The sequence below is a fragment of the Erithacus rubecula genome, assembly GCF_903797595.1.
Source record: "Erithacus rubecula genome assembly, chromosome: 2".
Taxonomy (NCBI): domain Eukaryota; kingdom Metazoa; phylum Chordata; class Aves; order Passeriformes; family Muscicapidae; genus Erithacus; species Erithacus rubecula.
This window is the reverse complement of record NC_136685.1, coordinates 95,566,275-95,589,432: the sequence shown is the minus strand read 5'-3', so window position 1 is coordinate 95,589,432 and position 23,158 is coordinate 95,566,275. Positions and strand designations below refer to the sequence as shown.

Here is a 23,158-nt window from a genome sequence, read left to right as displayed (position 1 = left end):
GGGGCCGGCCATGGGGGCCCGGCTGGTGCCGCTGGCGCTGTTGCTGGCGCTGGCGGGGCCGCGGGGCGCGGACGGGCGCTGCCCGCTGCGCTGCGCCTGCAGCCACGGAGCGCTGCGCTGCCCGCCGCACCGAGCGCTGCCCGCGCCCGCCCGAGCGTGAGTACCGGCACCGGGGACCGGGCAACCGCGGCGGGACGGGACGGGGAACCGGGGAACCGGGGAACCGGGGAACCGGGGAACCGGGGAACCGGGAACCGGGGCGGGACTGCCGTGCCTTTCCACCCGCCGGGCGCGCTTGGAGCATCCCTGGCCGCGCCGAGCTGCGTTTCGAACTTTCAAAGTTCCAACAAACCCGCACGCGGAGTTTTCCCTTTGAGAAGGAGACGCGCATCCTTTCGGGACTTTTTCTCAAGTATGTCAGGGCTTTCTGTGCGCTCTCGCTGTGGCAGGAGGCATAAACTGCCTTTCCTGCTCCAAAACCAACGCCTCGTAGTGGCATTCTTAGATTTAAAGAAACTTGATTAAAATCTTGAGAAGTCACCTTAAGTCTTCTGTCAGTTCTAGGGTTTGTTGTTTTGGTTTTTTTCACAACTCTGTTGGACTTCTTTTCACCTCTTCTCCCAAAGTTTTTGCAATTAATTTTCCCTCTATCCTGAAGCATCAAAATTCTCTTCACTGTGCTCATTCTTGAAGCTCAGCTCGTTGACACATTATTGACTATTTTCTTTCCCCCCTCTCTTAGTAAAAAAGTTTTAACAGCTGTTTAGATCTCTGCGGGGTGTTCCATCATAACGTTCTGCTTAATGCTTTGCTTGGAATTTGGATTAAATTAAAATAACAAGGCATCCCTTTCCCCACTCACATACCATAGTTCAAGCTCATGATCTAGTCAACCAGATGAAATAATTGATATACATAGGTATTCAAGTGTTGTGTTGTTTATGGGCTCAGTTACAGCCCTGATCTAAACAATAATGGCGTCAAAATATGGGATTAGAGGAGCAGCTGATAGGATGGTTGTCATTTCCAGGATCCCCTGGTTATCTCTGCTTGAATTAAGATTGGGTTTTCATATTATGACCCTTTTGGTATCAAAGCCTGTGTTTTGCATTTTCATCTGACCTGTTTGTAAACTTAACTTGCTCTTGAAATTCCCTAGGGGTGACACTAACCCTGATCTCCCTTCCCCTTTCTTCCTAGCTCAAGAATGGATAGGAGCAAGAAAACCTAATTTGTATTAATCTAGAGCCGTGTGAACCATACCTCAGACATTCTAGCAAAATCTGGATTTGTTGCCTCCTTATTCTCCTGTGTGACTTTAGTGTCAGAGAAAGCAGAGCCCCTGGGAGCAGGAGACTCTCCCATCACATTTCTTCCCCAGTATTCACAGCACATGCAGAGCAGGCAGTGGATTAAGCATGTTTATTAGGACAATGCACATCACAGTACAGAGAGGTTTTCAAGAGCCCTAAACGTATGTGATGTTATTCTTTCTCTGGTTTTGTTTTATATTTTATTTCTCCCTTTTCCATCTGTCACCCCAAGAAGAAACCACATCTCAACCTCAGTGATCACATTAGGGCAGATAATGGGTTTATGGCTGCTGCCAGTTCTGCCTCACTGAGAGCAACAGGGCTAGGTAATGGACCTGAAGAGAAAAGAAGAGAAAAAAATTTTCCTTTCTAGCTTCAATATTACATTTAATCCTGGTGATTGTACACAAAGTCCTGCTATTAGGCTGACTGTATAAACCAACTTTACAGTCAGAAAAGAGTTCAACCAAGATTTAGCTTGATACTCCTACAGAAAAAATTAGACTCAAAAAAAATTCCTGTCTTTCATAGACATATCCAGCTCCTTTTGCTTCTAACCTTATTTATATTGAACCTGAACCTATGCTATTAAAATTTCCATTTCTTTGTATTTTTTTAAATAGAAAGCTTGCATTCATCATACAATTACAAAGCTGTACATATGAATGTAGTCACTAACCCTACAGGTGTACATGTGTTCTCACTCTTTTGTTTAGTTGTTATTCAACCTCTTTTACTTGTCTTTCATCTCTTCCTTTGGTTTTCATAACAGTTTCTTCTTATCCATTTAGCTGTTGCCTTCCCCTCACTCTTTCCCTTCTCTCTTATTCGTGCAGTTTTTGGAGCTTTGTTAGTGCTTATTGCCTCTCTTTCCATAATCTCCCAGTCCTCCTAGCTCTCTTCTTCCCCTGCACAGCTCTGTGTATGAAAGAGAAAGAAAGAGAATGTTAATTTTGTCCCCTCATGGCCACATCTGTACCCACCTGCACCAGGGGAATCACAGCATGGTGTGTTAATAATTTGGGATGGAAATGTTGGTTTAGGTTGTTCTGGCACAGCCTGGTTCCTGGGGTGCCACCCCCTTCCATCAGTGCCACTGTAACACAGAAACCAGACCTCAGAAAAATCCTTCTTAATTGTATGGTCAGTCAAGAAAATAAGCTCCAATATGTAACTCCAGCTATATTATCTGAGTAAAATCTGATGATCTGTAATGGTCTGTGCTTTCAAATGTATTTTTGATACTTTGTTATATCCATAGTATATATGCCATAGGGAAATGTCAGCTGTTTTTCTTTACTAAAGTTATTCTTGCCATGTGACATTGTTGCATAAATACTTTTTCAAAATTACTAGGCTTGTGTCAGGCTGCAGAATTATGGGGTTCATACAGTCCTGAATTGACCTCATTTTTCTCAAGTTCCTGTTTTTAGTTTGGACCTTACACAAACACTTTAGAACCTCCATTATTCAGACACCTTTGAATGCCCTTTGGCTACAGCAGCTATATGTCCTCTTAGTCTCACAGAAAAATAATCTTTAATATGCCATTATATTTTGAAACAAAACATGCTTTTCCTTCATTTGAGTTCTCATAAGTACTTTTGGGGTTTTAAGCAAAGTCTAGCTGGATAGGCACCCAACTCCAGCTGTGCAGCAGTAGGCATTGGATAACTTAAGGACTTTTTGCCCTGTCAAAAACTTCATTTCATGGTGGGGTTCACTTTGCTGTACCTGAACGTGTGCCCCTGTGTGCAGAGCTTCTGCAGCTGGGTGAGTGACATGTGATTAGGCACCAAATTACAAAATATCAAATGCAAGACTTCGTGGCAAAAGTTGTACCATGTCTTCATTGGGGCATATTTGGCTTGTTGGGATTGTCAAAAGAATTCAGTTTCAGGGACAAAGTGTCTTCCACAGGAGATTTTATCACCCATCATAACCTAGTGAAAAATGCTGTTTGGGTGCTTGTGTGATATCACAGTTCACATTTCAGGCAGGTAATATGTAATTATGCAATATTCAGGACTTTAAAAATCAATGTCAGCTCTTTGCACTGCCTCCCAGAAGCTGAAAAAAATCCTAGGACAATAGTGGGTTTTCAGCTGCAGTTTCAATCAATATTCCCAATCCTCCCAAATTTAAGGATGCTACAGATTAAAATGGCTGCAAACAAGAATCTCCCTTATGTGTTCACCTTTTGGGCATTAAAAAACATAAGTAATCCTATAAAATAGACATATTTAAATATGACAATCAATTCACCTACAATAACTTGTTCATACCTATTGATATTGGGCCTATGCATTTTATTTTATTGTTCAGTTCAACTAAACACTTCTTGCAAAAGGTCAGTTCCATAATACAGTGATTTCATCTAGTGGTGAGTGGGCTTGGATTTTGACTCCTCCCCAGCAGGACTGCAAGTTGTCCTGAGCTCTTGGGGCACCCAGAGCTCTCAAAAGCTTTTCTTGGAGCTCGAGTCTATGTGCTGGCAATTCCTGTCTTTCCCACTGCTCCTGGATTAAATGCATTTAGCTTGGTCATTTCAAACCTTACTGGCTAGAATTATGTACCTTGAAAACCAATCTTGATAACATAGAAATGCCAAGGGCTGCTGAATGCCAGGAAGTCTGGCTGGCTCTCCACTTCTTTCTCTCTTTTTTCCAAGGATGAGAAGTCCTGCAATTCTGTAGAGCCACAGCACTGTCAGAGCTGAATGACAGCAATGAGTACAAGCATAAAATTATGATGCATTAGATATGAAAGAAACTTTAAGGGTTTCCTTAAAAGTGCAAACATTTATCCTTTAACAATTATCTTCAAAATAGTGCAGGCAACTTGTATTAAAGATAGGTGCATCCCTCCTTTCATGAGCTACAGAAGTCAGGCCAGCAGTGTGGGCAAGTTAGATGTATAAAAGCTTTGTAGCTTTGTAAAAACATTTTTTGTCAAAAGCTTCCTCAGCTGAATGGCCATATCTGAGTTTCACAGTCTGAGTGCTGCCAGAAAGAAATCTGGCACCCCACTGAGCAGATGAGACACAGACAGAGGAACAGCCTCGCATCCACAGTTCCTGATCCTCAGGGGGGACATAAATGATGGAGTTTGAGGATCTCAGGACAGCAAGGAGGGTGCACAGCAAGCTCCTTAGCTCTGACTCAGCAGCCTTTGGTCTTTTCAGGCACCTGCTTGGCAAGAGTCCCGTGGGATAAAACCCTGGAGGGAAGAGGGACCCAAAAAAGCTGGCTGATATTCAAAGATCAGCTCCAGGTCAGGAGTGGTACATCCCAACCAAAAGAAGTCAGGCAAATCACCAGGATGAACAATGAACTCCTGGACAAACTCAAGCACAAAAAGAAGGACTAGAAGGTGGAAGCAGGTACAGGTAGCCTGGGAGGAACACAGAAAAATTAAGCAGACTGGATCAGGTTAGGAAACCCAACACTCTGATGGAATTAAGAAAAGAGGAAATACAACCTCCATTTTTACAGAGAGAAATAAGGAATACCCAAAGAAATTCATGCCACACAGCCAGTGTGGCTTCATTAAGGACAAATCCTGTGCCTGACAAATTGGGTGGTCTTCTAGGAGGACAGGGTTACAATAGTGATGATAAAAAGCCACTGATATCATCTACCTGGGCTTATGCAAAGCATTTAACACTAGCCTGCATGACATCCTTTTGTTAAAATTGGAGAGAGATGGGTTTGAAGAGTGGCCACTTGGATAAAGAGCTGTCTGTGTGGCTGCATCCAGAGAGTCAAGGCTCAATGTCTGGGTGGAGAGCAGTGACAAGTGACATTCCTCAGGTCCTCTGGGACCTGCTCTGATTTACACCTCTGTGGGCAGCGTGGTTGGTGGGACAGAGCTCACTCCCAGCAGGTTTGGGGATGGCACTGAGCTGTGTGGTGGGGAGGGACCTTGGGAGGTGGCAGAGCCTGGAAACCTTGAGGCTCTGCAAACCTCATGGAGCTCAGCCAGGCCAAGTGCAAGGTCCTGCACAAACACAGGCTGGGCAGAGAATGGACTGGGAACAGCCCTGAGAGGGACTGGGGGGTGCTGGTGAATGAGAGGTTGGACACGAGCCACCAATGTGTGCTGGCAGCCCAGAAAACCAGAAAGTATCCTGGGCTGCATCCAAAGCAGCACGGGCAGCAGGGCAAGGGAGGGGATTCTCCCCTTCTACCCTGCTCCTGTGAGAGCCCACCTGGAGAGCTGCACCCAGCTGCAAGGATTCCAGCACCAGAGGGATGTGGACCCACTGGAGCAAGTCCAGAGAGGCCACAAAATTGCTCAGTGGGCTGGAGCACCTCTCCTATGGAGACAGTGAGAAAGCTGGGGTTGTTCAGTAAATATTCATAGAACCATGGAATGGTTTGGGTTGAAAAGGACCTTGAAGACCATCAGCTGTCACTCCAAGCCATTGCCATTCCAACCAGCATCTGCTCACCCACCAGCATGTCACAGGGAGGTACTAAGCTCATGGCCTGGTGTAAGGGAAAGCCAAGATTTGGTTTTGTTTTCTGCACCTTCAGTCACATTTCCATTTCCTTTGTTTTTGCAAGCAGTTTCACAAAAGGTGTGCTTTGTTTCCCAAGCAGCCTGAGCTGATGGTGCAGTTATAGCAGTTATAGAGCAGGAATTTCCCAGCTTCTATTTTGCTTCTTCCTGAAGTTCTTTTCATTTTGTCTCAAGAGTGCTAAACAGCAGATTATTTCTACCAGCCTCTACCCTTCAAGCTGCATGACTTAGTTTCATTTCTGATTTAACCAAACCTCACACACAGCAAAACATGCCAGCATCAATCTAGAGACAGGAATGACCCAATCACAATGGCATGACAAACATGTATATCCTCATATCACCCTTGTTAGGTAGGGAAGCATTGCTATTCTCAGTTTATTGTATATAAAAGAGAGACAAGGTCCAAGGGAGCTAAATGGTTTGCCCCAAATCACACAGACTTTTTGCACATAGCTGGGAAGTGATTTCCAGGCTCCTTGGTACATTTGCAACCTTTAAACACAGTATGTATGACAGCCTGCCTTTATAATGTGTAGGTATCACATATTCTTAAATATATAAAAATATATACATGTGTATAAAAAAACTTGATGAACATTTAACATAAATATTGACAATAATAAACACATTAATGCATATAATGGATTATGATAACGATAAAAAAACAGGTTATGTGAGTAGCATGGAAACATTTCAGTCAAAAATCCTTGAGGGGGTGAGTTTAAGGATGGGAAACAAATGTCTGACTAGATATTTGTCATTCTAAAGCAAAATGGAGCAATTATCTGTTTTCACAGAGATAACATTTTGAAATATGTTAAATATTTTCCTATGGCCTTTATCAGGGAGAGTGTGGTCATGGGTAGATAAATTAGCTGGTAAAAGTACTGTGGCTTAGATTTGGAAAATGGTAAAGTGTGGCTCTGTCTCTCACATCATTGTTAATTTATCTATCAGAGAAAAAAATTAAAATTTCCACACTTGCTTTGAATCAAGTAACCACACTGATGCAATTTATTAAAAAAAAAAAAATTCCATTATACCAGCCTGATCTGAAGTTCTTCTACTCTTTGTGCACAGCCACATTCATGATGCCACACTGCAACAGTACAGGGATATTGCTGGGAAGAGCACACAGTGCAGAGAACACCAAGATACTGTTTTAATAGAGAAGGTTTCTATGAAATCCACTTCTTCTGAGATCCAACTTTAAATAGCCTGTAGCTTCCTTTAACTGTGAATGTAGCAGCCTGTGTTCATCAGGCTATAAATTTACCTAATAGGTTATGATTATTATTGATTTGGTGGTGATTACTCTCAGGTTTATGCTGTTGAGGAACTGACCCAATGTCTTTTGAATTCCATTTAACTGAGATCAATGACAAATGGATCAGACCCCAGGGGTACAGAGAACTGAGGGAAAAATAAGGTGCATTATGTTTTATTGGTTTTCTCCTTACCATAATGGTACAATTATAAGCAAGGAAATTCCATGTTTTACAACTCTTTCCTCCCTCTCTTCTTTTTTTTTCAGGTCATTTACTCATCTCCCTGTAAAAGTAATCCCATCACATGCATTTGAAGGACTTCAGGATACCTTCATCATGTAAGTTGTCAGTATTTTCAATAGACTTTTCCTTAATTTCTTACAAAAATCATATTTTTATAATAATATAAAGATGTGTGGCTAATACACTCTATTGATGAACAAAAAAAAAAACACAGGGAAAGGATAAACATAACGTTCCTTTTCATCTAAACAATATGCAAAAATCCTTTGAAAATGTGTGATTTTTAACAGCTGTTTAAAGCTCAAATAATGAAATATTAATCATGGCAGAGAGAACTGGATACAGCTCAGTAACTGATGAGAGGAGCATTTGCTTAGCAGAGGAGATAGATTTCTATCATTGAACATTACCTCTGCAATGACAGCCATGGCACTCTGAGGTTATAAATTTTTACAAGACCCAAATAAGACATTTATTCAGCATTTTGCAGTGAGAAATAAGCTTGGCAGAGGATTAGTAGGATTGAGCCCTACCTTTGATCTTTCAGTTTGCAAGGGCTGTAATTTTGCACTCCAGGTCTGTGCTGCTTCTTTCCCCTCAGCATTGTACCTATTTTCCATCAAGGATTCAGACCATAAGGCTCTTCTCACCCCTCTTGCCCTCATTGCTGCTGTCATTCCAGCTGAAATGGCATGCTTGAGTTTCCATTATTTATTATTTTGTATTTTTTATTTTGTCTGCATGGAGTGGCCTCTAAAGGACAAAGTTGATGACAGAGCAGGGCAGTGAAAAGCAGAGGAATGACCTCCCCCAGAGCCTAAGCAGCAGCACAGAAGATGCTGCTTTCTTTTCAAGGTGCACTTTTTGTACTTCTCTGCTGCACATACCCAACTGCAACACAGTATTAAAGCAGAATCCAGTGGAGCTGTATTCTTGTATCTGAATTTTTAATGAGAACTTAATCATTTTTACACTGGAGACCAACTTAAATCTACAAAATTTCTCCTACCTGTATGACTTGAGGCTACACTTTCTCAAACTGTACATGTCATGTTCTCAGTGAAGAATGGTTTGTTCTTGGATATTTTCCCTTCCATAACAAGAATTTAATTGATCTTTTTGTGTGCTTTTAATGAGTGTCTCCAAATTAACTGTGTGAGAATCAATGTATTTTTCTGAAGTTCGTTTGTAGAACACTTCATCATTTTATTGCAATTTAATGCTACTTTGAAAAATGCATATTTTATAATTATAAATCTCTGAGTCAGCTATTTGGCAACACATCATTCTCTGAAAGATGGCAAATTATTCTCATGCCATAAGTCATTCCAACATATGCAAATTAATAAACTGTGGCTGACATGGAAGAGCCATGCTTCAAACCCCAAAAAAGTCCTATGAGCAGGCACTGAGCCCTCCCAGCCTGTGAGTCTCTGAGAATTAAATGCTCAGCAGGCCACTTAGTGTACATCCCTCTTTTACTTATAACCATCCAATACCACATTCTCACTGAATTATGATGAAAAAAATCTTTGATAATTGTTGAAGACACACATTAACTGTATGATTTCTAGTGTGCATTCCCCTTTGCCATTACAAATGAAATACAGAATTAATTCTGTATTGTCTGAGGGATTTCATATCACCAATAGAGTTATCTTCTCATAATTGCAATTGAATTAAGCTAACACTCAGGACTGACAATACTGACTGACAGTGTAGATGCATTCCAGTTGTTTGGAAAACATTTTTTCTTGAGACTATAATATGAGGTTTACTTTGTGTGCCCTTCTAGTCAATTCTGCTGAGAAATTTTGAAGATCTTTCCCAATGTATGCTATTTACTTTCAGGACTGAGTTTTGCATAGCCTCTTAGATCTTAATCTAAGCATTTAACAAGCATCTAATAAGTGGATTTTGTTTTTCTGTGTCAGTATTGATTAATCTTGAGTACACATGTGGAATAGGAGCATCTGTATATCACAATCTGAGAGTGTCACCAAATACAGTCATGTTGGTCTGTGCCATGATGAAAAGAGCCACTTCCTTTCAGTTTGCATACATGTAGTGAAAACGGAATTTAAATCCAAAAATGTTCATAAAGGGTGCTGAATGCATATCTGTGTATTCTATATCTGTGGATTAGATGACTATAGTTCTCACTTGATAATATCATATGAAGCCCTGTGAACATTATCCATGTCCTCACCCCACAAATAAATTCACTAGGCAAACCCAACAATGGGAGGGAGAAAAAGGCTCACAAGGCTTGGATTTACCCTGCTGCCATTAGTTCTGGCCCTCAGTCTCTAGCTTACCTGCAATTTACTGAGGGAGTGGAGATTGGCTGTTACAGCAGTGCTTATTCCTAAGGGCTGGCTGTCCCTTTTGCCAAGACAGAAGAAGGCTGGTCTCCTCTCAAATCCCACTGGCACACCCTGCCAGGATGTCTGAGGTGAGGCATGGACAAGACTGATAGGAGGGGTTGGACAAATGTGCATTAAAAGGAGGAAATGCAAAGTGGAAAGCTGATGGCTGGGGTCTTTTCTGGTAATGTATTGCTTTGTGTCTGCTGTTTTCATTGTAGTGAGATCTCTCAGAGCGACTCCCTGGAGAGAATAGAAGCAAGTGCCTTTGACAGCCTTCCCACCTTGTCTGAAATGTGAGCACCAGTTAAAAAAGGGGATCCATGTTATGGTTTCAGGTCACTGAGGAGTAAACTGTCTGCAGAGAAGTATTCCTGGACCAAATCTGTCTCTGTTACTGTGATTGGCTTTGATTGAGATCTGTGATGAGAAACATTTCTCTCCAAAGCACTGTATAAAATAGTGATCGCTCTCCTGGCCTTGGAGATCTCACTCAGGCAGAGACTTCCCTGCACAGAGTCCCACTGCTTTCAGTGAGCTCAGTGGCAGGAGTGGAGCTCTGGCACTGTCTAAGCAGGGAAATAATTGGAGATGACAACAGACGAGAAAAATCTTTCTTTTTGAAGATGCTGTTTTCAAAGCCCTACATTATTTAAATACAGCTGCTTAGTATGCATAGCTCTTCTGTGGAGCACTAAAATATTACTCAAACAGAACACACACTGATTTTAAACCTGACCTCCATAGCACAGGCATCCGAGAGAGAGAGTTAAAAGCAGTGACTAGGAGAATGCTCTGAAATATTTAGTGGAATTGGGAACTCTAAATCTGATTGAATAGCTCATTACTGCCTATTTTGCACAGCATGACCAGTGAGTGGCTGAAAATTGTGTGACTGAGTGAGGGCAAATTCATCTCTTTTTTTTTAATGTGAACATCACTGAAGCCAGTTAGTCACATAGGCACAGGATACAGATTAATAAATCTCTGATTGAGCCCCACTTCCACTAGAATCAGTGGTGTGTTTAGGGAAGAAATGAAAGATTTGACTCCATGCATTCACCTACAGTTGTGGATAACTTGTCTTATGCCTGTCTTACAAAACCCAAATGCTGAGCAAGGCCATTAAAGAGCTACATGAAGCTGGCAAGAAAACCTCCCTGAATCTTGAGTGCTGTGCAGGACTCACACTGCAAGGGCTCAATGTCCCAAGCTGCACTCAAGTCCACATTCAATGGATGATCAGAGTAGTGAGTTCAATGGAATCCTTGAATTTCAACTTTTCTTACCATTTCACATGCTAAAACCTTTGTATTTTGTAAGTCATGCACTAGGCTACAGCTATCAGCCTTTAGGGCTAACAGAGCTTTACCAGATAGTTCAGCTGCAAAAAGTGCTCCTTGGTTTAGAGATCTGCCTGTTTTTTGAGTGACCAGTAGGAAACAGGGCTTCTCACACATTTCTCTCCCAGTTTTTGCTGATCCATTCCTACCAACCACTGCTCTAAGGAAGTCCATGGTGCTTCTAAGGGGTTAAACTATCTGAGGAACTGCCTTTCCTGGCTAGGAAGAGCATCAGTAATGTAATAGAAATGAGGGATGATTTGAAGGGATCTGACTGTGGAGCAAGGATGTCTTGGTTTAAGAGATAGGTGTTTGTTAAGAAAGGCAGAAGCCTCTCTTGAAATGGAGAATTTAAACCCTCTCCATCGAAATTATTATCATTTTGAAATTAAGGATCTCTCAGGCAAAGATATGGGAATAACAGTTCTTTACTAGGAAAAAGCATAAAAATACAGTAATACAAAAAAAGTCAAACCCAAAAATACTGACAGAGTCAGAATACAGCCTGACACACTGTCAGTCAGTCAGGGTGTTGGTAGCAGTCCCATTAAATGGTGGCTGCATCCTCCTGCAGCGACAGATGTGGTTCAGCTGGAGCAGTGCTCCTGTAGAAGGTGCAGTTTTGCTCTGAGGGTCCAGAGATGATGTAGAAGGGTCTGGTTTCCCTCTGCAATCCAGTGTAAAAAGGCTGCCTTGGTGTTCCAAATCTCAGTTTTTATCTGGGTAGGAAAGGCTTGGGTCCTCCCCCTGGTTGGAGCATCTCCCAGTGGGATGATGTAATTTTATCAGTCCCACAGTGGGACTGAATGGGCCAGCAGCAGATGATATCTGCCTGGAGGGAGGATGGGTTGTGGAAAGGATGAAGATCACTGCCCCACCTGGTTTAATAGAAGGTGATAGAATACTTACCTTTGGTTACATCCTGCTTTGCAAGCCAAGACAAAGGACCAGGCACACACACTCAGGTCCAGGTTTGGCCCCACGTCCAAGCCCAAAATGCTAACTCCCACCAGTGACGAGGATATCCAAACCAGACTAGCTCAGAGAACCATGAGAATTCAGGCAATGCTATCTTTTGTTGGCTGCCTAAAAATTGCAGGCCATTTTTATTACCAACAGTGCCTTCAAATGCATCCAGCAGCATATTTGCAAGCTATTTTCTGAGGAAGTAAATCACAAGCAAAATTCAGGGCCCTCCCAAACCTATAATGATTCTAATACTGAAATATTTTTCCCTCATTACAGATTAATCCTGAACACAAAAAATCTGTTGCACATTGAGGATGGAGCATTCAGAAATCTTCCAAGGCTAAAATACTTGTAAGAAAGAGTTCTGTTCCTTTTCTCCTTGCTTTATTTATTCTTTTCTCCAAAGGAGTAGACAAATCAAATTAAGGAGTGTGAGGAAAAAGGTTTTTCATGCATTACATTATCCCAGAAGCACGTACATTGTTTACAATAGCTTTAACCTGGAGTTAGCCAATAGTGAGGTCTTTCAGTGTACAAGAGCAGGGCAGTGATGGACAAAACAGAAATCTGCAAAGTAGTTCTGGTAAGTGCTTATTTCTAGAATAAAGCTTTCAGACTTACAGGGTACTAAAAAAACGATATAACTAAAATCTCTTTCTCGAGCTTAATGTAGTGAGAACATAGGCTGCTCTTCTAGGACACTGCTTGAGACTTCTAAAAACTTGATTTTTACAGGCCTTACAAATACCCTTGGAGCCTGATTTAAGAATTAGATTTGTCAGTCATGTTTTAAAGCACTGTTAAACTTAGACCTACCAAGCTGGCTTCTTGTTGCATCCACTCTGTGATATTTTCTTCAATAAATGGGAGTTATGCTTTTCTCTAGGAGCATTTGTAACACTGGAATAAGACAATTTCCAGACCTGACACAGATCTTTTCACTGGAAGCTCATTTTATTTTGTAAGTAGAAACTCATCCTAACCCAGCTATGAGTGTTTTCCATCTTGTTCTTGAGTCACTGACAAAAAAACCTTTTTTCTTTCCTTCCAAAGGGAGCTCTGTGATAACTTGCGTATGACAATTATTCCACAAAATGCTTTCCAAGGGATGAACAATGAATCAGTGACACTGTGAGTAAAATAATCCTAGCTCCAGTTCCTTCTGTGAGGATAACACTCCTGCTTAAGGAAAGTGGGTTGACTTCATGAAAATCTTGACATTAAGCCCTATAAAATATATATGTGTGTGTTGTGTGTTGAATTTTAAATGCCTAAGAAACATGGAGATGTTCTTCAAGATGAAGAGCAGAGTTTTATCCAAAAGATAACTTCCCTTAGGAAAGAAGATAGGACCAGGGATCTAAATCCTCATCTTCCATGCAATGTTGTTTTTAAAAATACCATCAGCAGGATATTAACTACAAAAACTGCACTGGAGGCCAAAGTCTCTGTTCTTACCTCAGGGATACAGTTGCTTGAAACAGTGATTTCAGGGACCAAGAAGTCTGAGAGAGCTGAGCTTCAGCTGGTCCCTCTGAAGAGGAGGGATGGGGACACAGAAGAAATTGGCACAAACTACAGATGCTGCTTCTTGCTCTGACTTCATTTGCCTCAGCTTTCTTTCCTATAAGATCCCTGTAAGTCTCCACACCCAAGACTTTCCTTTTAGCCAACAGTGTGTCCATTGCTGCAGCCCCCTGTGAGGTGGGGGGGTTTGATGCTATGAGAAGCCACCTGAGGAATGCAGAAAGCAGCAGACAGCCAAGGTGAGATGTCCTCTGTGTGGATTTCACAACTTGTCTGCAGAAAAACTTCCACAAAGTAGTGCTGGAAGAAGAGAAATCATGACTGAGCCACTTGGCAGGGTGTGGCCGAAATTTGGGCTTCCCAAGGAAGGCTCTGAGGCATAGAGAGCCGCAGCAGGCACCCACTGGGTGAAGCCAGCCTTCGGGGGCCAGGCTCCAGCACACACCCAGCAGCAGCCCTGCCCAAAACTCCACGGGTATTTGCACCTGCAAAGGAGCTGTGCACATCAGCAAGAGCTCAGCTGGTGACTCTCATCAGGCTGATGTGCCAGCATGGCAGCGTTTTAACCCAGATTTTATGTATTGACCAATACCTTCTGGAAACGAGAGGGGAACTGGTATAAATGTGACTGAATGCTACTCCTACACAACACTAAAGAGGAGCAATTGCTTGGATTAGTGCATCATTTCATCTTATGAGCCTCTTTCCTCCCAACAAGGTCTCAAAATAACTTCAGCAAAATTACGATTCTGCTAATGGTGCAAGAAGATGAACATAAAAGAGATGGAGAAAGGTGCTTAAAGTCTTTACTGTAACCCTAAAGTGTATTAAATGGGAGAGAGTCTAAGTCAGGAAACAGCCAAGAGTCATTTTTCTCCCATCCTTTTGTAATTGGGAGCTCAGCACAAAAAGAAAAGAATTATCTTATCAGCAGCTCCTAATTGTAGAGCTAGGTGTTAACTCCACCCTATGGGGTTAGCTGTAATTAGGTGGAGTAATTCCTCTTACTGCAGCATGGTCTGGTGAAACACAAGTAATCTATGGAGGTGTAAAGTCACCCTGCAGTCATACTTGGCACTGCAAATAGCTAATTTAGCCTTTCCAGCAGTTAATTGTGGATTGGGAAATTGATCCTACGTACTGTCATGGTCTTTAAGGCTGTCACTAATTTCAGCATTGTACTGGGGTTGATACCATCTATCAAATAGTCAGGTGCTCTCCACACTTGAGCAATGGGAGCAGGTTTCATAGGGCCAGCTTGTGCTTTCCAAAAGCAACAGAAATGTTGTTTAATTCATAAACAGCTCCAAGTTTTCTAATGGGGATTAATATTAAAGAAAAAAATAATATATACAAGTGACTATATTGACTTTCCATTGGCTACATCAACTTAATATCACAAATGGGTATTAATAGACCCATAGGTTACATCTAATGAAGGAAAAGGTGAGGGGTAGCAGAGCCCAGGCTTTAGGTCTCTGGCCCAAGGCTGGGGAATCAGGAAGCAGGGTGACATCCCATGTCCCTGTGCAGTGCAGGGGACAGCAAGGCTTCCACAGCACAAACCAAGCCTGGCAGCATCACTTTGAAGAAGCTGGTAACTCACTGACTGCTGGATGATGCACAGCTCACCCCTGCCTCTCTTCCATCTGCACCCCCTGACAGCACAAAATCCAGCTCCTCTGCCTCCAGGTTGTTGTCTGTGTGCCAGGAGATTACCTGGGCTCATGTCTTGTTTCTGGATCTCAGCCCCAGGTAGGCACAGGAGAGCTCCTCAGCAGGGGGAGGATCAGCACCTCAGCAGGAGTTCTCTAACAGAAAGGAGCTTAGAGAATTTAAACTGCACTTTTCTTAATTTAAGAGCTATAGTTGCCTTCATTCTTTATAAGCAGAACCTCTAATCATTAAAATGAATGCAGCACTGAGGTTTGAAACTTGTAGTACATAATGTAACCTCACCTTTTTCAAATCTTTTTCCCTTATATTTATTCAATCTCCAGCAAGCTGTATAAAAATGGATTTGAGGACATCCACAGCCATGCCTTCAATGGGACAAAGCTGAATCAATTGTGAGTATGCTATACCTCTTCAGTAATTTAAAGAACAAATAATTTAAATACAGAGGCTCTTCCTTCAGTTTAACTGGCTGTGTCTTCTGTTTCTCAATACCCATGAGAAAACTGCATCTTTCAGGGTCATTGTGACTCAGTCATTAATCCTGCAGCTCTCACTGCTTTTCCTGGAACAACATCCCTTAAAATAGTACAGCTTTTGTGAGAAAAGCTCATAATTCTTAAGAAAATTTTATAAATTAGGGTAAAACTTGAAACAGTAGCCCAGACTAAGAAATCTACAGTTTATGTCTGGAAACATCAATAGTTTTTTAATCCCTCTCACACGCTGGGGAACTAGTCTCTTGGTTTGGGTAAAATATATATTTGCTACTGTAGTGAAAGAACCAGCTTGGTTTTTCCTGGTTTAAATCAGAAGAATTTGGAATGTATCAGATTCAAGTGTAGATGACAATGATCTGATGGCATCAGAGGAAATGAAGGTCACTTGGGAAATACAAGCACTCCCCAGTCAGGCAGTGGAACAACCACTGCTGTGGTGGGAGAAAGAATTGAAAGAGGTGTGAAGAAGAAACCAAAAAAGCTATTTTAAAAATACAGATGTAAAGAGAGTTCATTTTTGGTTCCACAGAATCCTGAAGGATAACAAGAACCTCAGGCGGATACACAACGACGCCCTGAGAGGGGCCACAGGGCCAGATGTCCTGTAAGTATCCACTTATTCAGAATTTTTTTATAAAAGTGAACCAGCTGACTGCACACTGTTAGCTCGTGCTGAATAAAATTTGCTATTATCATCCTCACAATTATTAATCAAGGACTTACTGGAGGGCTGCCCTGGCTCTAACTCTGTGCAATAAAGTACAGTGTAGTTCTGTAAATAGCACTCTGTGCTGCACATGCTTTTTCTATGTCTTTCATTGGTGCTTTATGGAACATGGCATTACTGATATCACTTTCAGAATTGTGGGCCTTTTTTTCCTTTGTTTAATTAAACAAAGTTTCTGAGACTGACTTTGAAAATCCTCAGTCATTGATGGACTTTCTTCAGGCAAACAGCCCCTCTGAAGTTACTGTAAGCCAAACTGCTTAAGCTGGCAAGAATGACAGGTTAACTGGGTGTTTTAATTAATAGCTATTTAATTAAAACACCTAGAACAGCCTTTCAGAGCCAAGCAGAGAGCAAGGAGAGTGTCCTACCTGTCAGCTGGCTGGAGTGTCAGTATTCCATGCTCACCTTCTTCTCTCCCTGACTCTGGCTTAAAGAGGCATCCCTCACTCCATGCATGAATTTCAAATGGAGAGATCAGGACACAGACCCTGGAGTGGTGGGTTTCAGTTTACTCAGGACCAAGGGAGCTCCTTGCCTGGCTAAACCTGCTAAGCCACAGGGATGCTCTTACCCTGCTGCTCTATAATTTCACAGACCGTGTCTCTGGGATGGACATAGGTACTGAAGTGGCTTTGTTGATCTGAACCTTTGTGCAAAAAAAAACCAAAACAGTTGCTGTTACCTACTATCATGGTTTGGTGGTATTTTTATGGGGATGAAAAGAAAAGTGAATGCTCTCTTTGTTTTGCAGGGATATTTCTTCAACAGCACTGGAGTCCCTGCCTAGTTATGGGCTTGAGGCCATCCAGATCTTAAATGCAACCTCATCTTATTCCTTAAAGAGGCTGCCACCACTGGATAAATTCAGCAGTCTTCTGGAAGCTGTCCTAACATATCCCAGCCACTGCTGTGCTTTTCGAAATCTAAGGACAGAAAAGTAAGTCCAAACAGCACATGATTGTATTGTGGTGCTTCAGAAGCTCCAAAATGGCAATTCTGCTTTATTCAGCTCACAAGGTTTGATTATCTTTATTCCAATTACAGGGAAGTTGTGGTGCATTGCAAGGCCTTGCAGGAAACAGCAAATCTCTGCTAAGGCGAGGAAAATTATGTCTATTTATTATAGAGCAGAAATGGATCCCATCCTGTGCCCGCCCCAGATCTGCCAGTAGAAACATTATTCTAAGTTTGCTTAAAGCTTATGTTTTTCTTGGTATCTCAATTAAAAGCCTGGCACACAGAAGACAAACCTTTATCAACAGCAGGTTGCCCTATTTAAAAAAAAAATGACACCCCTGTAGCCTTTAGTTTAATTAATACAGGTGATATTATGACATAGTAGAAAGGACAAGCTTTCAATTACCCACCAAAATTAGGGCCTGCCACAAGCCCACAGAGAGAGGTTACACAGTTTAGTTCCAGCCATTTCAAGTAATAGACAATATTGCTCTCCCCACAACTGGAAACCAGGGCACAGAGAGAGCTTTGCATCCACAAACTTGGGGCAGTTAATCCCAGACAACTGGAGCTCACTTTTCAGCATTTATGTTTCAAAGAAACCAACCCCAGTTGGTTTTAGGCAGCCCCAGTTGGTTTTAGGCAGCAAAAGCAACCCCAAATTAGTTTAGTCTGAGCCATGAAGGGGCACAGAAATGACACACTGAGCAGTTGTGAGAGGCTTGGTTGGTGTCACTCCCCTGCCTTCACTTCAGGGATGTCCTGGAAAGGCAGGAGTAGATTCCAATTCTCTAGGATAAAATTAGGGGTTTATCTATGCTTTCTTTGCCTACATCATTTTACTGAGGAATTCTTGATTCTGCAAAAGCAGAACAAAATTTCTACTGTCAAGCATTTCCATTGCTATTGAACTTATTCAGTCACAGATCACATCTCTGAATGTCTTAAATGCAGAAGCAACTCTGACAGAGAAAAAAAGGTATTTATTCTGATAAAGATAACTACATTTCTGATTCTACTGTATTCTTTTTTGGGTGCTTGACTTTGCAGCATGAGCATGGTGTATAAAAACAGGCGTGCCTTAGTAAGTCACTTTCATATATTAAGTACCTGAGTTCTTAGTAAATAGCTGGGGAGAAAATCCCATGCAAATGTGGAAATGACTGCTCCCCTGCCAGGGGCATCAGCAATGAGGTGAGCCAAAGCCATTTCCATTCATACTGGTACTCACCTGGCTGCTACTTTCAAAGCCTTAAATGAGGAAGAGCTTCCTTCTGTGCAGGCAACCAAGCACTGGAACAGGTTGCATGGAGAGGGCATGGTGTTTCCCTCACTGGGGATATTCCAGAACTGTCTGGAATGTGCTCCAGGATGAGACAGGGAGGATGGATCAGTTGACCAACCAGGTCCCTTCCTGTGGTTCTGTACCAGTTTCCCAGCAGCTGTTAACAGGCACTTTTCCAAAAGCCAGCCTAACTGCTTCCATTCTTCCTGGTAGAGAATCTGACACACTTCAATGTAGTATTTCACAACACTAACTTTTTAACTCCAGTTCAAGTTATTCCACTATTAAAAAAAAATAAAACCAAGCTGAAAGACTATCTTTACACACCTTAGACATCCTTACACTGCCTATTTTCACAGTATTTGAAGTCCTCTCCTTCCCACTTCCACATGTCTGCAGGAACAATTGTGCTGCCTTGAGGCCAGCACTGGCTAACCTTACATGCCTGTGAAGATCATTTGCAGACAAGGCAAGGCTTTGGCCAAAATCCAGCCTGAAACTTAACTTTCTTCTCATCTTTCTTGCAGACAGAATTTGTTGCTTTCCATTTTTGACAACTTCTCCAAGGAGTGTGAAAACACCATGAGGAAACCAACTCACGAAATGCAGTAAGTGCCTCTCTGCACAGAGATGATGGAAGGAGCAAATACAGACCTCTTCCCCCTTCTGCTGTTCACATGTTTTTTACACTAAGCAGGTCTTTGCCTGCCAATTCAGTCACCCCTACAAGTTGTACAGTGGTGATTTTACTATCATTAAACCAAGATCTGGATGTTCAAAAGGAAAGGGGAATTAAAAACTCTCATGATTTCACAAGCTTTACTCATTCCAGTTTGTCTTCTGAATTCTGAAAGGATTTCAAAACAATGATTAAATATTTACAGAAGTTAGTGGCCTACATGGAGATTTTCCATTCCCCAAAATAAATGCAGTTGTTGGTGTCAAAGAAGAGCTGCTATTGTTAACTTTTTTTCCCTATAGAAAGGATAATTAGAACTCTGCATATCAATAGTTTTCCATGGTAGAATGGAGTCCCTGAGCTAGAAGTGTGATGACCCCGTGCCAGTGGTTTACTCCATTTAAACATGTCTTTTCATATCATCACATAACAATATTCAGTTTGACAATGAGAAAGGCTAAAATCAAAACTTGTGTTGGCTGTGCTGGATGACAGGCTCTAGCCCAGCTTTTAAGGGAGAAGTTTAAAGATTTGCTATTCTTCATCCCTCTGCAGCTATAAATGGGAGACCTTGGGACTTCTTAGCAGCCCTAACATGGAGCCAAAGCATTCTGAAGTCTAGAAGAAACAAGGTTGTGGTCACCAAATTCCAAGGGCTAAATACAGCTGAAATATGATTGATTCATTGGGATAATTACTTTCTTGGACATTGTCTTGTTTGATGGTTGGTGAAGCCTCCTACGCTTGCCATTTGGTTTTATCTGTCTGCTTGTTTTGGATTAGCATCTGTTGCAATCCTGCTGTGCATTAAATAGCTTGCCCAGCCCATTGGCTTCTGAAGATTTTTGCTTTGGCAAATCCCAATACCAGCAATTCTCTGAGCAGTCATTATAATAAGCAAGTGAAAGTAGGGTTATGGTTCATGGGCTTAATGTCTGCAGAACCAGAGCAGAAGTCATCTGAAAGTCCTGAGTTCTTATTAGTGAAAAAAACCTACAAAAATCCAGCTTGCACATAGCAGCACATTCACACAGCCTCTCAGAAAATCACAATCATTTTTGTAAGTAAATAGACTCAACTGTATTCCCTGCTATTTCAGTTTGAGCCAGATGAGTAAATGCAAGACATTGGGCAGTTTTCTATATACAGAGAGAAGAGTTAGGATAATAAGTTTGGGACTTGATTTGCCCTGAAGGAATAGGTGAAAAGCAGCTCAGTTTCATCTGCCAGTAAAGACCCTGCTCCAGAAATATCATTTAATGGACATGGTTCAGTAGATGTGGAAGCATAAGCATGTATTTAAGTTATCCTAAAGCTACAGTTTTCTCAAGACTTGCCCTCATTAGAGATGTTTTCCAGGTCTCACACTGCAGACTGAGTTTGCCCACCAAACACTCATAGTTGTGATGATTGGGAAGTTGGGAAATAGGCATCTGCTATTGCAGGGAAGTTCTTCTTTGATAGGCCTATCACCACACTCTAGATGACCTAGAGATTTTAGCAGTCTATTTTAAAAAACCTACATCCTATTTATTAGGAATTGGGTGCAGCCTAAATTTAATAAATTCCCAGCTATCAATGTGATTTAGTGTACCACACACTTCTACTCCTTGCCCTATACTACTGCATACAGCAAATTCCTCAACACCTCCCAGGCCATACATAGTCTCAGGAATTAGTTTTCTAAGTGCATTTCCTAAGGGTAGCAATGGTGCACAGTTAAAATCACAATTATTTTAGCATGGCCTCCACACCTGCCTGTGAAACCTTTGTGCATCAAACCTGTAATCCATCAGCCCAAGTGTTACTGTAGCTTGGACTGCAGCCAGCCAGCAGCACCAGAACCATGGCTCCTTCACGGAGCACTAAAAGTGAAGTGCTTACAAATGAGCAACTTGTATAAAAGAGAATTTCTGTGCCTGGGACTGTGACCCCTGCTGCTCTCCAAGGCTGCTTCCCAAACACAAAGCATCCTGACAAGGCTTCGTTATTTGTAAACACCCTGTAGAAACGCACGGAGGAAGTCACTGTTTTAAAACAACTGTTATCTGTTGTCTTTTGCAGAAGAATGCGAGCAGCACGTAACAAATCATTCGTTTCTGTTTGGGGGGTGGTTTTATCATGGTTACAGGGATGACTCAGTGGAGAGGAGCACGCACCCCTTTGGAGCAGAGGATGAAAGCTCTCCCTACAGCTACTCCACCATTTTCGATGACAGCGAAATGGCCGGCTTTGACTTCGAGTACGACTTCTGCCAGCCCAAAGTGCTCACATGCACTCCGGAACCCGACGCCTTTAACCCCTGCGAGGACATCCTGGGCTACAGCTTCCTCCGAGTGCTGATCTGGTTCATAAACATCCTGGCCATCGCCGGCAACTTCACCGTGCTCCTGGTTCTCCTGACCAGCCACTACAAGCTGACCGTGCCTCGCTTCCTCATGTGCAACCTGTCCTTCGCCGATTTCTGCATGGGGCTGTACCTGCTGCTCATCGCCGCCGTGGACGCGCGGACCAGCGGCCAGTACTACAACCACGCCATCGAGTGGCAGACGGGGGCAGGCTGCAGCGCTGCGGGATTCTTCACGGTGTTTGCCAGCGAGCTGTCGGTGTACACGCTGACGGTGATCACCCTGGAGCGCTGGCACACCATCACCTACGCCATGCAGCTGGACCGCAAGCTGCGGCTGCGCCACGCCGTGCCCATCATGCTGGCGGGGTGGCTGTTCTCCGTCGGCATCGCCGCGCTGCCTCTGCTCGGCGTCAGCAGCTACATGAAGGTCAGCATCTGCCTGCCCATGGACATCGAAACGGGCCTGGCCCAAGCCTACATCCTGCTGATTTTGGTGCTGAATGTCGTCGCTTTCGTCGTTATTTGCGCTTGCTACATCAAGATTTACGTCGCCGTGCAGAACCCGGAGCTGGTAGCTGCCAATAAAGACACCAAGGTCGCCAAGAGGATGGCCGTACTGATCTTCACGGATTTCACCTGCATGGCCCCCATCTCCTTTTTTGCCATATCCGCTGCCTTCAAAGTTCCTCTCATCACAGTCACCAACTCCAAGATCCTGCTGGTCTTGTTTTACCCCGTCAACTCCTGCGCTAACCCTTTCCTCTACGCCATTTTCACCAAAGCCTTTCGGAGGGATTTCTTTCTGCTGCTGAGCAAGCTTGGTTGCTGCAAGAGCCGGGCAGAGCTCTACAGGATGAACTATTTCTCTGCTTATAACTCCAACTGCAAGAACGGCGGGGCGGCCACAGCCCCCAGCAAAGCTTCCCAAGCACTCCTGCTCTTGTCAGCCTTAGAGAAGCCCTATCCTGCACCACAGGACAAGACATCTCACAAGGAAAATTAACCCAGAGTGCCAAGACATGCAGCACTTTGCAAGGCCAGTTGTGATTATCTTAGTGACTAGGGATTGTTTTACAATATTTTGAACATTTCATAATAAATAAAAATGCCAGTCAGTAATTCTTACGCAACATAATGGTTCTGACTTTCAAACTGGTGTTTTCCCTTCTCTTTCGTGGCTTCTTTTTTCATTCCTATCAGCTGTGCTGGCATTGTTGGTTTAAAAAAAGAGGCATTAAACGAGACACTTCCATTTCATCAACAGAAACTTCCAATTACACAGCCACCTACACACAGTTAAAGAAGAGCTTTCAAGCAATAGGCTGTAAAGATGTCACCAAGGAGGAAAGTTGATCTATTGAGCCTTTGTCACTGGCAATTTTGCAGTTTACATTAGATCTCAGTCTGAGCTGATGGGTAGTTTACGT

General features: G+C 42.6%; 1 protein-coding gene across 1 annotated transcript; it reads left to right on the top strand.

The window, feature by feature from the left end:
* On the top strand, positions 1 to 22,883 carry LHCGR (luteinizing hormone/choriogonadotropin receptor). The gene is made up of 11 exons (XM_079298659.1): positions 1 to 156; positions 7,375 to 7,446; positions 9,939 to 10,013; positions 12,306 to 12,380; positions 12,916 to 12,990; positions 13,083 to 13,160; positions 15,557 to 15,625; positions 16,260 to 16,334; positions 17,212 to 17,397; positions 19,230 to 19,310; positions 21,513 to 22,883. The coding sequence occupies exons 1-11, from the start codon at positions 11 to 13 to the stop codon at positions 22,732 to 22,734; spliced, it is 2,154 nt and encodes a 717-aa protein (XP_079154785.1). The 5' UTR covers positions 1 to 10; the 3' UTR covers positions 22,735 to 22,883.
* The last annotated feature ends 275 nt before the right edge of the window (positions 22,884 to 23,158 follow it).